We start from the raw sequence: 14,829 nt of genomic DNA, 5'->3' as shown, positions 1-14,829 counted from the left end.
TTGCCCTTTTCCTGTGCAAATTCATTTTTCTTTTTAGAACTGGATATAAGACCACACAATACACTTTGAAACATGATGGCTTTCTTGACAAAGTTAATTTCAAAATATTGTTGTGGCTTATTGTTGTACAGCTTCAAATTTTCGATGGCATCCTAACAAATTTGGTTCAGATGTCATTCAAGGTTCAGATGGTTCAGATGTCATTCCAAGGACGATTCTTCAATTAAATAAAATTTCATCTATCCCTATGGTTTTTAACCGTGGAGTCAGAGTCCCAATTATGAGGTTCTCAGAAACAGTTATGAAGGATAGAAAAAAATAAGAATAATTTCTGTACTTTGTTCACCTTGAAAACAAAATACAGAAAATGTGATGTTGAAAAATGCTATATATTATGACTATAATGGCGTAGTTTCCATATATAATCAAAATTTACTTTTTATTGTGAATAATTTAAATTATTTAATTTGAATTGTAACTACTGTGAAAAATCTCAATACTTATGACTGTTATTCTTTTAAGCCAACTTTAGTCAGAATGAAATTGGTAAGCCAATCTTGGAAGTGGTGCTAGAGGCAGGGGACTTGCTCTATTTCCCCCGAGGGTTCATTCATCAAGGGGACTGCCTGCCCAGTGCTCACTCCCTCCATATCACTATATCCTCCTACCAGAGAAGCAGCTGGGGAGACCTCATGGAGAAGGCAAGTTTACTTTTCCTTCTGTCCATTTTCAGTAACTACTGCATCCATGTTTATTGTTCTGGAAACCATACCCTGGCAGGCTCCAGAACTACACTGCAGGATGTCATCCTGCATTATCAGTCCATTGCAGGGCACATACATGCTTGCATATAGTGGGAAGATGTCAGTTAACCTAGAGTACATGCTTTTGGGTGGTGGAAGGAAATTGGACCACTTAGTAAAACATCATGCAAACATCATGTTGGAGATGTCCCAGAACTAGGTAAAAAACAGGGTCAAGTGTTCTAAGGCATTTTTCAGTTTGAAAGACAATTTTAACTTCATTATAAAATGCATTCCATGAATAACTGATCTTTTTCATCCTATTGTCAAGTCAGTTCTTTTTATTTTTTATTTTATACTTTTAGGTACTTTTAGTCAATTTAGGTATGGGTGAGTGTGGGAGATCTTAACTAGGGAGGTGATTACAGCAAATTGTAATTTATTGAGACAAATTTCTAACTAGCAAGGTTTATTCAGGCTGATTTTTTGTTTTTTTGTTTATTTCTTGTATGTTTTTGTTTAAGCTATCTGCATCATATCTGTGTCCATTAACATCAAAAACAATTTAAAAAGTATGAAGTAGTTTTGCAATGTTGCTTTAAAAATCTGCTTTTACCCTTTTTTGTTTTAAACTTATAATGTACTTTAGAACATGTAGTGGTTGCCTGATGTTGAAAGTGTAAAAATAATTGAAACAAAGGTGTTCCAAAAAACTTTGTTTTAAAAAGACACAGTTATTCTGTTAACACCTCAATTAAGTGGATTTACCCCTAAAGTGGCTTCTGAGCTGGCTTAGTTGTTCAGATTAATCATAATTAATAATGGTGTCTTAGGTCTTAAGAAACCACAGCAGTAAATAATTTTTTAAAGGGGAGGTAGATAACCAAAATAGTGGCCCTAGATGTATGTAATCATGATCTTTTACTTGACATGGGAATCCTGAACCACCCAGTCTTCGTGAAACATTGGATTTAGATGTGTTCTCCTAATGCTGTTTCAATTTTTGCTCATGTAATATATCAAAGGCGATAACTGTAGGGTTATAACATTTGCACGGGTTGGGTGTTTAAAACACTTGTGAAAGCTGAAGTTCACAAATAACCCCAGAGTATATCATTATTTAATATTTATTCTTTTGAATTTTATTTACATTTTTAAAATGTATTTTTTTTTCCCCAGTAAGGCATTAACTAAAAAAGGCGGCAAATGCCATTAAACGTAACACTTTCAATTATATGTCATTACACTTTTGTTATAAAGGATAAAAATAAATGTAATTTAAAGGAGTGCTCTTCCCTCCACAACTTTGAGTTAATAAGGGAGGAGTTATCGACTGATCATGTGGCCACAGAAGTGCTTCCTGAAAAGTTGAAGAAGCTTGTCAACGAGAAGGGATATAGACTAAAACATGTCTTCAACACAGATAAAACAGACTCATGCTGGAAAACATATATCTTTCAGACATTGTGAAGGCGAGGAGATTTATGATCTCAAGATTTAAAGACAGAGTGAGTGGTGTGACTTCTGTGCGGTCAATTGGCCAGTCACATGATAAAGCCAGGCTTGCTGTCCCTTTTTACAAAACCCAGGGCATTATGCAGCCAGAATAACAACCTCTTACCCATTTATTGGTAGTCATATAAAAAGGCTTGGGAATCTTTCTGCACTGGTTGATAAGACCTTTGTGCCTATGGTAGATTGAGAGTCACTCGCTAGAACGAAGACTGGGATGTTACCTAGCACTTGAGATTTGAAATTCAAATTCTGCACCCAGTTGCCAACAATAACAGCGGATACAGTTAACATTAATTGAGTTGTTGAATTGTTATTGTTATTATTTTATTTTTATTTTATGATTAGCTTCTTCCAGCTGCCTTGCAGTTGGCCGTTGAGGACGATGTGGAGTTCAGACAAGGACTTCCTTTGGACTATCTCAGTTACATGGGAGTGCAGCACTCTGAGAAGGTAAACGTTTTCATAGTACATAGTAAATACAGGATTAAGGGTAGAAAGTATTTGAACTGTATAAAAAACTAAAATCAGTTAAAATGCTGGTGAGGTACTTTTCATATCGCCGTAGCTGATACGTCTTATCAGATATGTCTTAGTCTTATCAGTCTCACAGGCATAAAAGGTGATAGTAATCACAGAGCAGCATTCACTTGCATTTAAATCGTATAGTTTATCAACTGGTCCACATATACAGTGGTGTGAAAAAGTGTTTGCCCCCTTCCTGATTTCTTTTTTTTTTTGCATGTTTGTCACACTGAAATGTTTCAGATCATCAAACAGATTGAAATATTAGACAAAGATAACACAAGTAAACACAAAATGCAGTTTTTAAATGAAGGTTTTTATTATTAAGGGAAAAAAAATCCAAACCTACATGGCCCTGTGTGAAAAAGTGATTGCCCCCTTAACCTAATAACTGGTTGGGCCACCCTTAGCAGCAACAACTGCAATCAAGCGTTTGCGATAACTGGCAATGAGTCTTTTACAGCGCTGTGGAGGAATTTTGGCCCACTCATCTTTGCAGAATTGTTGTAATTCAGCCACATTGGAGGGTTTTCGAGCCTTAACCGCTTTTTTAAGGTCATGCCACAACATCTCAATCGGATTCAGGTCAGGACTTTGACTAGGCCACTCCAAAGTCTTCATTTTGTTTTTCTTAAGCCATTCAGAGGTGGACTTGCTGGTGTGCTTTGGATCATTGTCCTGCTGCAGAACCCAAGTGCGCTTCAGCTTGAGGTCACGAACAGATGGCCGGACATTCGCCTTCAGGATTTTTTGGTAGACAGCAGAATTCATGGTTCCATTTACCACAGCAAGTCTTCCAGGTCCTGAAGCAGCAAAACAGCCCCAGACCATCACACTACCACCACCATATTTTACTGTTGGTATGATGTTCCTTTTCTGAAATGCTGTGTTACTTTTACGCCAGATGTAATGGGACACACACCTTCCAAAAAGTTCAACTTTTGTCTCGTCAGTCCACAGAGTATTTTCCCAAAAGTTTTGGGGATCATCAAGATGTTTTCTGGCAAAACTGAGATGAGCCTTTATGTTCTTTTTGCTCAGCAGTGGTTTTCGTCTTGGAACTCTGCCGTGCAGGCCATTTTTGCCCAGTCTCTTTCTTATGGTGGAGTCATGAACACTGACCTTAACTGAGGCAAGTGAAGCCTGCAGTTCTTTGGATGTTGTTGTGGGGTTTTTTGTGACCTCTTGGATGAGTCGTCGCTGCGCTCTTGGGGTAATTTTGGTCGGCCGGCCACTCCTGGGAAGGTTCACCACTGTTCCATGTTTTCGCCATTTGTGGATAATGGCTCTCACTGTGGTTCGCTGGAGTCCCAAAGCTTTAGAAATGGCTTTATAACCTTTTCCAGACTGATAATTTTCAATTACTCTGTTTCTCATTTGTTCCTGAATTTGTTTGGATCGCAGCATGATGTCTAGCTTTTGAGGATCTTTTGGTCTACTCCACTTTGTCAGGCAGGTCCTATTTAAGTGATTTCTTGATTGAGAACAGGTGTGGCAGTAATCAGGCCTGGGTGTGGCTAGAGAAATTGAACTCAGCTTTCCAAAGATGTGATAAACCACAGTTGATTTATGTTTTAACAGGGGGGGCAATCACTTTTTCACACAGGGCCATGTAGGTTTGGATTTTTTTTTCCCTTAATAATAAAAACCTTCATTTAAAAACTGCATTTTGTGTTTACTTGTGTTATCTTTGCCTAACAATATTTAGGGGGCAAACACTTTTTCACACCACTGTAGAAGCAGATTTAAAATGATCATAAGTATGATATTTTAAATTCTGTTTAATAATGTTTAAACCATTCCATATTCTAAATTTGTTTTGCTAATAACGTGCATGACAACAGGTATTTCATCCCTCTTTAATATTTTATCTGAGGTTTGGTTTTATTCAAATACTGTATATTTTCAAATATAATATACATGATGTCGTTACAAATAGGGGGTGGCGAAAATAGTGAAAATCAGGAACTGACCAAGCAGATTAATAAATAAGTAAATTAAATATTCATAACCTCCAACTTGTAAGGATTTTGCTAAGCATATACCGAGTGTTTGGTATGATTAGAGACACATGAATTCTTTGTTCTCTAGCACGGCTTTGGCAAAAAGGGTATTCAGCCACAGTGGGTTAAACAAATATTTATTAAAAATTACAACACAAAACATACAACATAATAATCACTCTATTTACAAGTTTACAGCCAAGGTGTTTCAGAGAGATGCAGCTTTGTTTAGATAATTGATTTTTCTCCAAAGATAATAATTGGAAACACCCTATAGAAATGATTTCAACATATAATAAATTGGGTTATATAAACGTGACAAAATTTTATCTCCCAAAACATTAAAATGAATTCAGTTCCAAAAACCCAATTTAACGATCCGTCTAAAGATGTGTGCTCTTACTGTTGTAATCGATTAATTATCAGAAAGCCCCATATTCATAGCAAGGATTGCTGCAATTCTGTCCCAGGTGCATAGACTGAAAGATGGTACTAGTGTACCGTTCTGAAACAGTAAATATTTTTTCTCTGGTGAGATTGATTTTTATTTGAAGATTAGTTGACTTTCATGACGCATTGTACTGTAAGGCACTATGAAACTAGAAATGTGTAAAATGATATGTAGCTTTGTGGGTGGCTTGTTGCAGAAATGTTCATGTGTCTCTTGGTCATCTGAATGGTATTAGAGTTGTTAACAGAGAGCTGAGTTTCAAAACAATTGGAAGAAACTGGTTGATTACAGAGTGAAAAAATGGCAATTTCATTTGTTTTCAAAAGTAAGAGAAAAAGATCAAGGTACAGACTATTAAAGTTTGTGCTTAGTGAGGAGGCTAGTTTGTCTTTTTTGGCAGTTGTTTTGCATGTATTAGTTGACATGCATTTTGTCAACAGGCAGACGTACGCAGGAAAGAGTTCATAGATAAAGTGAAAGGCCTAATGAGGAAACTGGTAGATTTTGCACCAGTGGATGCAGCAGTGGATCAGAAAGCCAAAGATTTCCTGCATGACTGCCTTCCTCCTCTGCTTACCAAAGGTACTGGTTATGTGTGTAAGAAGGAACAGGCCTGTGTACCGGTCACTGGATGCCTTGTATGGACAATTCACTTCATTTATTTGCTTTGCAATGACAAAAGAAACCTTGAATGTTAAGTTTACTATACTTTTCTGATAGCATTTCTATTAAGCATTTCATAAGATATCCAAAATGAATTACTTTTGTTTAAAAAAAATCCAAAATGTGATTTTTTCTTATATGTTCATAGGACTTTTTGGTGCAAAACCTTCAGCATTGTAGATTAGATTGTGATTCAGTACCAAGTGATTTAACCATAAAGATAGATAGATCTCATGAGTTAACTCATTAGTTTAGAGATGAATCCTGTAATTCAAACTTCTGTTTAAGCTTGGGTTGTGTCATTATATGATTGTGGTAAATTCCCCATTGGCCACACAGTCATTGCTTCTGTAATTGTTTCTTGTAGCATGTCTGACGATGAATGGTTTAGATAGACATGTCGCAGGAAAGCATGCATAAGTTCTCATACTTCCCACTCAGTGTTAGGATTCTAACATTAAGATGATTAACACCATAATTCCAAATTAAGTGGGAACAAAAATAGAAAATGGTGATTATTTAAAAAAAAAAAGACAGAAAGAATTGATTCGGACTGCATTCGTTGATGGGATTGTATACTGATATTTCATTTTTAAAATTTAGAATGTTATTTTTTGCTCCAAGCTAATGATCAGTTACTAACTCGTATACTAATTTTAATCCTGTTTCACCAGTGCTGTTATTTGTTTCTTTACTGTTTCTCTAAAGTCTTTAATAATAGAAATACAACAAATCAATAGATTATACTTGCACTGTTTATTTTTATCTATGGTGTATCTGTCATGGGTTGTCTTATAAATAATCTATGGATTATCCTTGCAGAGGAAAAATCAACCAGTGTTTATGGTGCTCCAACAAGGTGGGAGAATGGAAACATTAGAGATCTGAAGCTGCACTTTATGGGAAAAACTAAAATCCGATTACTTCGGCAAGGTATTGTCAGGTATGTTTCATATGTCATTACCAACTACTATAGAAAAGGTAGGTGGAAATAGGTGTTAAACAAACATCATCCAGGTGGATGCTGCACATTGGTGGGTGTGGAGGGGATCCCTATTACCTGTAAAGTGCTTTGAGTGGAGTGTCCAGAAAAGCGCTATATAAGTGTAAGCAATTATTATTAATTATTATGTATCATTTTTGAAGCTATACTTTATTTCACACCCAGTTTTCCCTGTGATGTACGTATTTGTGATAATTTTAGAGACTAATTTACCATGTTTAGATATATATATCGATTTTAAATAGTGGAATATCAATTGCTTATCATATGTGAAGTAGGTTATCACATGTATTGATAAATGACATCTGATTTTTAAAATTGATACACAACCCAGTTTTTAATTGTTAATTCCGTACAACCAAGAGCTTTCAAGACATGTAAAAATGATCAGTACTTTGTTTTCATGTAAATAGACCTTGTTTTTTATAATGTTATAATTATGCACCATGACTTTTTTACTAAAAGCAAAACTGGGTACTATTGTTGAATTATTGTCATTGCAGACTATGCAGTGAGGGAGAAGGTGTCATTCTTTATCACACAGTGCATAATTCCAGAGTATACCACAAAGAGGAGCCAAAGAGCTTCGAAATAGAATCTGAGGTAAGCCTGTACAATTTGTTTTACAGAAGCTTTTTAAGAAAAGAGCTTATCAATTCAGAATCTCTTTACATCATACCTGCATATGCAATAAATGTATTTTTTTTCATCAGCATATTCCAAATTGTTCATTTTGATTCACTCGGTTTCTGTAATATGGTATCATTTTTTTCTTTGAGCTTTAAATTGCCTGTTTTTATATTGTTTTTCATTTTAAATTTTGACTATGAACTCCAAATACTGAATTTAAAATAAGACAAATTATTAGGATTTTAATATCTCTTTCTGGGTGTCTAATTACCCAACAAAGAAAACATGACACCTGTTCATGGTTCAATTATTAATGCTTATTAATTTTATTTTTTAAAGTCATATATATTTAATCACAAATCAGGTTCAAAAAGAACAACAAGAATGATTCCTTAATGTGTTTAGTAGACCTAAAGTAGTAAAACTGAATTAACATAAAAATAAAATTATTGTCCCAGATGTATTTTGCTTAATACTTGGTTCTTTTTCTGTTGTAGTGCTGAAACATTATCATATTTATTTTAGCCTCCACTAATTGGAGGCTTAATTGGTATTACTATCTGATTGTAACACTTCTGGAATTATGTGTATTAAATATCATCCAACAGATATTTTTGGAGTATTAGATTCCATCTGATTTTTTTTCAGTTTGCTTTGCAGCTTCTACAATGTTTGCTAAAACTCTAATTTGACATCTGTAAAGTTGGATTATATACTTAACTATACCAAAATCTAGATCATTAATACAATTTAAGAAGATCTGTGATTCTAATGCAGATCTGTCATACATTACTCATTATATCACCCCACATTGAGCAATATTTTCTGGTTGGTGGATTACCTTTCAGTAAAGACCCTGTTTTAAAGATAAAATCAAGATGATGTCTCTAGTTATTCAGTGCTACTAATTATAAATTTTAAAAAAATGCATATCAAAGGAACTACCATAAGTACACTTAGACCAGATTCACTGTGTATTTACACAATACAAAAGTTATGGTGAAAAGTTTCCCTTTGTTTCTGAGGACCACCTGGGCAATCTTTGAGGACCCTTGGCTAAAACCTCCTAGTTTACAAACACTAAAGAAGTACCACAGCAAGCACAGGAACCTCCTGCTAACAAATCATTTACCTTAAGCACTGGAACACATGATATTTTGTTGTCAACCATTTGTACTATGATTTAACACTTGTAAATATTTTTGTAAACACTTGTTAATGGCTTCAGCATTAGAGTGTCTTCAGCATTGTTTCCTGTAAAATGTTTGTAGTTCTGGCCTGTGTGTAGTGCAGGGAACAGTCCCTTGTAGCAGGACATTATTAAGGAAATTGTTGTAGGGAAAAGGTGTCCCCTATCTTTTTCGTTGTGTGTCAATGTCATTGTGTGTGGTTTTTTTACAGCAAGCAGATGCCGTTGAGTTCCTCATCCATTCGTATCCCAAATTTGTCACTGTGGACAGCTTACCCTGTGACGTTTTGGATGACAGGGTATGGTTTTTGTCTTTTATCTTTTGCACACATAACTTTAATAGCACATCAGCTTTCAGTAATTGCTGTATCCTTAGATGATCTTGGTAAAATGGCTCTTAATCCAGCTTTGACAAGGGGTGCCAAGGGTGTGTGCATATGCCACAGGACACATACACACACACACACACCCCCACACAAGTAAAAATACATACGTTCTTTTCTAACTCCTGACTATCATGTCATGCACATGTATATGCAAGCATATAAAGAGTCATATAACATTGGTAGGGTTTGTTCTGCTGCTTTTTTAATTTAATTTTGCACATTATAAATGATAAAAGTCTGAAATGGTTCTTTGGAAGATGAAGTTGGCTGAATCCGTAGACCTTTGCTATTGTAGCCACAAAAGTCTATGATGCTAATATTTTCCTTTTTTTACATTTCAGGTTGCCATAGCCAAGTTGTTGTTTGAAGAGGGACTAATTCAAACAAAAGAGCCCCTGCAGTCTTCTTGATGAATAACCAGATAGAGAACACCTTGACTAAGTACTTCCTAGAAGAAAAGCAGATCATTTCACTCTTAATTTACTCTGATGAGGAACTTGAAGGGCTTGGTGCTGCTTTTTCAGTTTATTTTTGTTCATATAATATGTGACAGAGATACCACCTGGCACATCTTTTACATAACTTTCATAATGTGTTTCATAATAAGTCCAATAAAACATTCGTCCACTCTTCTGTGTTTTTATTGGGTTTATGTACAGTTAAGTTTACAAAACTGGAATAGTCTCCATCCATTTTTATCCACTTTATCCAGGTAAGGTTCACAGCAGAGCCGGAGCCCAACTTGGCCAGCAGTGGGTGCAAGGGAGGGGTACTCCCTGGACAGGGCGCCAGTCTATCACAGGGCACACACAGACACGCACAACAGGGCCAATTTTCCCAGAAGCCAAATAACCTACCAGTATGTCTTTGGACTATGGGAGGAAACAGAGCACTCAGAAACATAGTGAAAACCTGGAGGAATTCCGTGCAAATACGGGGCCAACATACGAACTTCACGCATATAGAACCCCAGGTCTGGAATTTTACTCGGGGCCCAACAGTGCCACAGTGCGACTCTGGAATAATATGGTCTTACTAAAAATAATGTTTGCATTGTTAAGTAAATGTGTTGTTCAGTTTTGTTTTTATTTAGCTGTTTTATTATTTTGTAGTTCTGTGTATGTGTACATACTCAGGGTATGACACATAGCCATCTGCGTCCACATCCAGGTCTCGGAGTGTGCCATCCACTAGTTCTATGAATTTGGGGGGGGAAAAAATCACATATCAGATTTTGTTACTAGATATAAAATGCCTTCCAGAAAAAAAACAAACATCATATAACAAATATTTACTGACAAGGTAATGTCTAGCTTTAAAATATCTGTAAATGTACTGTTAACAGCATTGCACAAGGCAAACCAACATACTTTTCATTCTTGAAGTAGAAACACAATTTTGTGGTGATCTAGTGAACTTTTTGCCATTTTCAGTAATAAAAAAAAACATCTGTTTTTGTAGTACAAGAAGTAGCCTTTTCCCTCCATGGACATACACAGGTCAAAAAATGATATTGATGATGAGTCAGCCTGGTAACAAATGTGATGTTAGCTAAACACTATATTGGCTGCTAATGTATTGTTCATCTTGATTTGTTATCATCAAGTTCTGATCAATGTGAATTTAAGTCTTCTAAGCTTGGTATCATCACACCCAGTCTTTCAATAGAACAGCTCATAAAAAATAGTCCAGTGCGATCACATCCTTTAAAGTTATCAGTTCTATTTAGTGAATCTATACAGTAGCTAAAAATCTGTCCTGTTTTGTCATCATAAGATGTCCATAATTTAGTCAGCAACTGGGCATTATTAGTGCAAATAATGCTTTTGGAGGTACTTGGAAAGGCCACAAAAAAGTAACTACTCCACTAAATTAATTGGTGTTGTTATTGTAAAACAATCTGAAACATTTCATGTATATCATGTGTAATACATTAAAAATACTCCATTATTAAATGGATAATTGCACCATTTTTTTCTTAATCGACTATATTAGCAGGGACTCGCATCAAAGTTCTGAATTTGAAACTTTACAGTTTAGGTTCTATTTTCTGTTTATGTTTATTTTCTGACATTTTTAAAGTCTATTAGTCTGATCTACATTTACCCTATAACAGTGTCCATCTACAGGGTCCTTAACATTTTAACATTTGCTATCATATTGTATAGTAACTGAAAAGTATTCATAACCTTACAGAGGTTTCACATTATGTTGCTTTCAAGTGTGCAGTGATGACTATACTTTAGTAATTTATGTTACAGAGACACACCTACATCACCCATTCAAAACTAAACAATAAAATGAAATGATTGCGCAATTATTCAATTACTTTGTATTCATAACCAAACATAATTTGGGTGCATTATGTAATTTTAACTTAAAAAAAATAATGTAATTAAAAGTTTTTAATTTGTTATGTAATAATTTTTAAATGTAATTTTATTTAGGTGCATAAAATTACATTAAGGAGTCACATAATTGAGTGACCTCGGTAATAATGAGTGGTTCCGATGATTTCGGAATAAAAATATCTGTTCCTAAGTCAGTTTATAACAAGGCATCTGAGTGATTCTGCAACAATGTGGCAAAAGGTCACGATGAGACCAAACTATCTAAATTTTCCGTCTAAATGCCAACATTTGGTGCAGTTTCAGCATAGCACATCTCCCAGTCAAAAACACCCCAACAATCAAATATGGCAGCATGCTATGGTGAAGCTTCACCTCAGTTAGGTCTGAAGGAAAAATGAATAGACCAAAATACAGGCAATAATAAAAAATAGAGGAAAACCTGTTCCAGTCTGCTTAAGGTTTTGCCCTTTTAGCAGGGCAATGAACTAAATCACAAGGCCAAACCTACACTGGAGTGACTTAAGAAAAAAGTAATTTCCTTCAGTTAACCAACTTGAAACTTATTGAGAATCTGTGGGAAAAAAACTGAAGACTGCAGTCCATAAGTGATGCTCATGCAACTGAAAGAGCTTGAGCAAGTCTGTCAAGAAATGCTTGATTGACATTAATTTACATTTTTAGGATTGAATGATTTAAATTCTTGGTGACAATGTTCTTTATAGCTAAATCCTTCTGGCATTTGTTGTGTAGAAACTTTAAATGCAAAGTAACACCAGTATAACAGAGTATATGACAACTGAAGCATCCAGTTTGACACAAGTTCTTGGAGTGGAAGTTGCACATATGAAAAATGTCTCAACATATAATATAATTTTATAAAAATCCAATATATAAATATTTTAGAGATAAATATTAAGATATTACATCTACTAAAAGTAAGATGCAAATTAAAATGAGAACTTTCATCTCTATTACTTAAATTTTTGTAAATATTGATGCAAACAGGAAAAATATATATACATTAAATTGCATAATAAATAAATTAGTAGCTGGTGTAAAAATATAGTGATACCTACTACAATATTATTAGTGATGTGCTACAATCACCACCTCACTGTCAGGTAACCCATCAGAAAATGTTACATAACATATGGCCTGAGTGATTTTTAGTAACATCTACGGACAGCACTGCCATGCTGATTTTTAAAATTGCAGTCAGTTGGTACTGTTGATAATAAGCGGTCAAGAAAGAATATATCAAATTTGGATAGTTTGGCTTTAGTTTCTTAGAGTAAATTCTCTGCTTAAGGTGATCTTAAGTGCGGGCATTAACTTTTTTTCAAGGGGAGTAAGATGCAAACAGGATAAAATAATTTAAACAGACATGTACTGCAGCTGCTCAGAAGCCCAAAACAGGAAACAAAAGATGTTTTGAGCAGTTACACACCTATTTAAACCATTTGGTTCTAATGTGCATCTTGCTTGCAAATGGCTGCAATATGTTGATACTGTAGGTGTGCCTTCATTATCTAGAACTCCAATTATATTTTTAATCTGCTTTTCAGGGGCCATTGTATTTGCAGCACATACATCATTTGGTTATAATTTCATAATTGTGAAATGTGGGTATATCTGATTGATAACTGGTAATTATCAGATTGCCACACCCAAATTACTGTTAATGTGTAATTTACTGTACCTGTGTAACCTTCCAGAATTTGCTCTTGTTTGAAGGACCCTTCCTCTTTGAGATCAGGAAGGGCATCCTGCAGTGCTGCCAATATTTCAAGACCATCAAGCTTCCTGTTGCGATCAAAATCATGAAGCCTTAAAAGAGAATAAGATTTTTTTTCCTCCAAAACATTTTTAAGTGAAAAAATAAATCTGCTTTCTATACATAACATTGTTTCTTTCTAGATTTGTACATTTAAACTCTTGAAGCTGTTTTTAGAAACTTGTGAATAAATGATGATCTGGAGGAAGACACTTGAAAATAAACTTTTTACACTGAAGATGGCAACAACAGTGGATATGCTGAAAACCAAAGTTTTTATTTGCTAAGATAACACTCAGCTACAAAAAAATACTTAAACAGATATGTTTAAAACATAACGTTCATCAAGGTTATGTACAGTATTTAATCACAAATCGGGTACAGAAAGAACAGCATTGAATGATTCCTCTGATTTCACTAGACACACTATATACAATATGTTTTATGTCATTTTATGTACTACAAAGTCTGCCAATTAATATTTTAGAAGCCAAAATAATTTATTCTCAACTAATTTAATTTAGGAATGTTAAATAGATAGTTCAAAATATTTCAGTATTTAAAATCAATATTTCACTTTTTCTTCAAGTAAAAGAAACAATCTATATGGGAATCTATATGAGATTTGGATTATTGGATTTTATAATTAAATGGATTTCAGCACAATTTTTTAGTTATAACACTTCCTCAAATTTTGTTACAAAAATCTGTCATTTTCTTCAACATAAAAAATTAATCTCTTGCAAGAAATGAAATCTCAGTTCATACTAACAGTTGTAAGTAAAATAAAACTTACCAAAAGAATTTAAACTGAAGTTCCTCATCTGTGTTTCCAGGTTAACAGGACCTATATGGTCTCTGAGTTCTCCTCCCAGATGTCTGGCAAATTTAATAAAGCTGCCTGTAATTTCTGCCAGATGTTTGCTTGTATTTGTCTTTTACATTCATGAAAAACTTTATGTGTGGACATGGCTTAAATTCCTGTGAAGCAGGGAGTGTTGCGCAGATTTAGTGATCTCAATCACTCTCATTTTATCTGTAAACATACAGGGCAGTGCATTAAAAACTGAACAGGTGGCACTTTTGTACTTCTTTATGAGTATAATACATGCTACCCAGCCATGTCGTAGAAACTTATCTTCTGGCTTTTAAGAAGCAAGCTGAATGAGATTTGATTCTAAAACAAGCTAGATGTGTCAAAGATCTTCCTCTCCTTTGTAAACATTCTTGAATAACAGAATTCCTTTAAGCAAAACAATAAATCCTGTGAACAATGAATGACTGCACGTCCCTCACATACACTTGCCCACAATTTATCTCAACATAAATATTCTCTAACCTAGGTAGGTCACAGAGAATATGCCATATAGACCAGTTGTTTCCCTTTGACCTACTGACAAATGAAGTACTTACCGATGGTTAGTAAAGATGGATTTATTGGAAAAGGCATGTCCTGGGAAAATAGTACGCTCGTCTGTTCTTTCATATGAATTCCCAAAGGTGTCAAGCAGACCCAGTGTTAGACATAGGAGAAACACAGTCTTTATAATTTTGCTCATGACTCTTCTTGGATTTACTTATACGTTTCTTTTTTGAAGG

At 34.7% G+C, this 14,829-nt stretch overlaps 1 protein-coding gene across 2 annotated transcripts in view; it reads left to right on the top strand.

Annotated features, from left to right (window-relative positions):
• The window catches only part of riox1 (ribosomal oxygenase 1), a 31,743-nt gene extending 22,007 nt beyond the window's left edge, over nt 1–9,736 (top strand). For both annotated transcript variants that reach the window (XM_088927049.1, XM_088927057.1), the window contains 7 exons: nt 523–701; nt 2,604–2,708; nt 5,675–5,816; nt 6,720–6,840; nt 7,404–7,503; nt 8,932–9,018; nt 9,447–9,736. In XM_088927049.1, the coding sequence (XP_088783175.1) occupies nt 523–701; nt 2,604–2,708; nt 5,675–5,816; nt 6,720–6,840; nt 7,404–7,503; nt 8,932–9,018; nt 9,447–9,515 (803 nt within the window). In that variant the 3' untranslated portion in view covers nt 9,516–9,736. The remainder of the gene's footprint in view (nt 1–522; nt 702–2,603; nt 2,709–5,674; nt 5,817–6,719; nt 6,841–7,403; nt 7,504–8,931; nt 9,019–9,446) is intronic.
• Nucleotides 9,737–14,829: the final 5,093 nt, after the last annotated feature.

This window comes from Atractosteus spatula, chromosome 2 (genome assembly GCF_055471065.1).
Source record: "Atractosteus spatula isolate fAtrSpa1 chromosome 2, fAtrSpa1.hap1, whole genome shotgun sequence".
In the NCBI taxonomy this organism is placed as follows: Eukaryota; Metazoa; Chordata; class Actinopteri; order Semionotiformes; family Lepisosteidae; genus Atractosteus; species Atractosteus spatula.
This window is presented reverse-complemented; position numbering and strand designations above follow the sequence as displayed.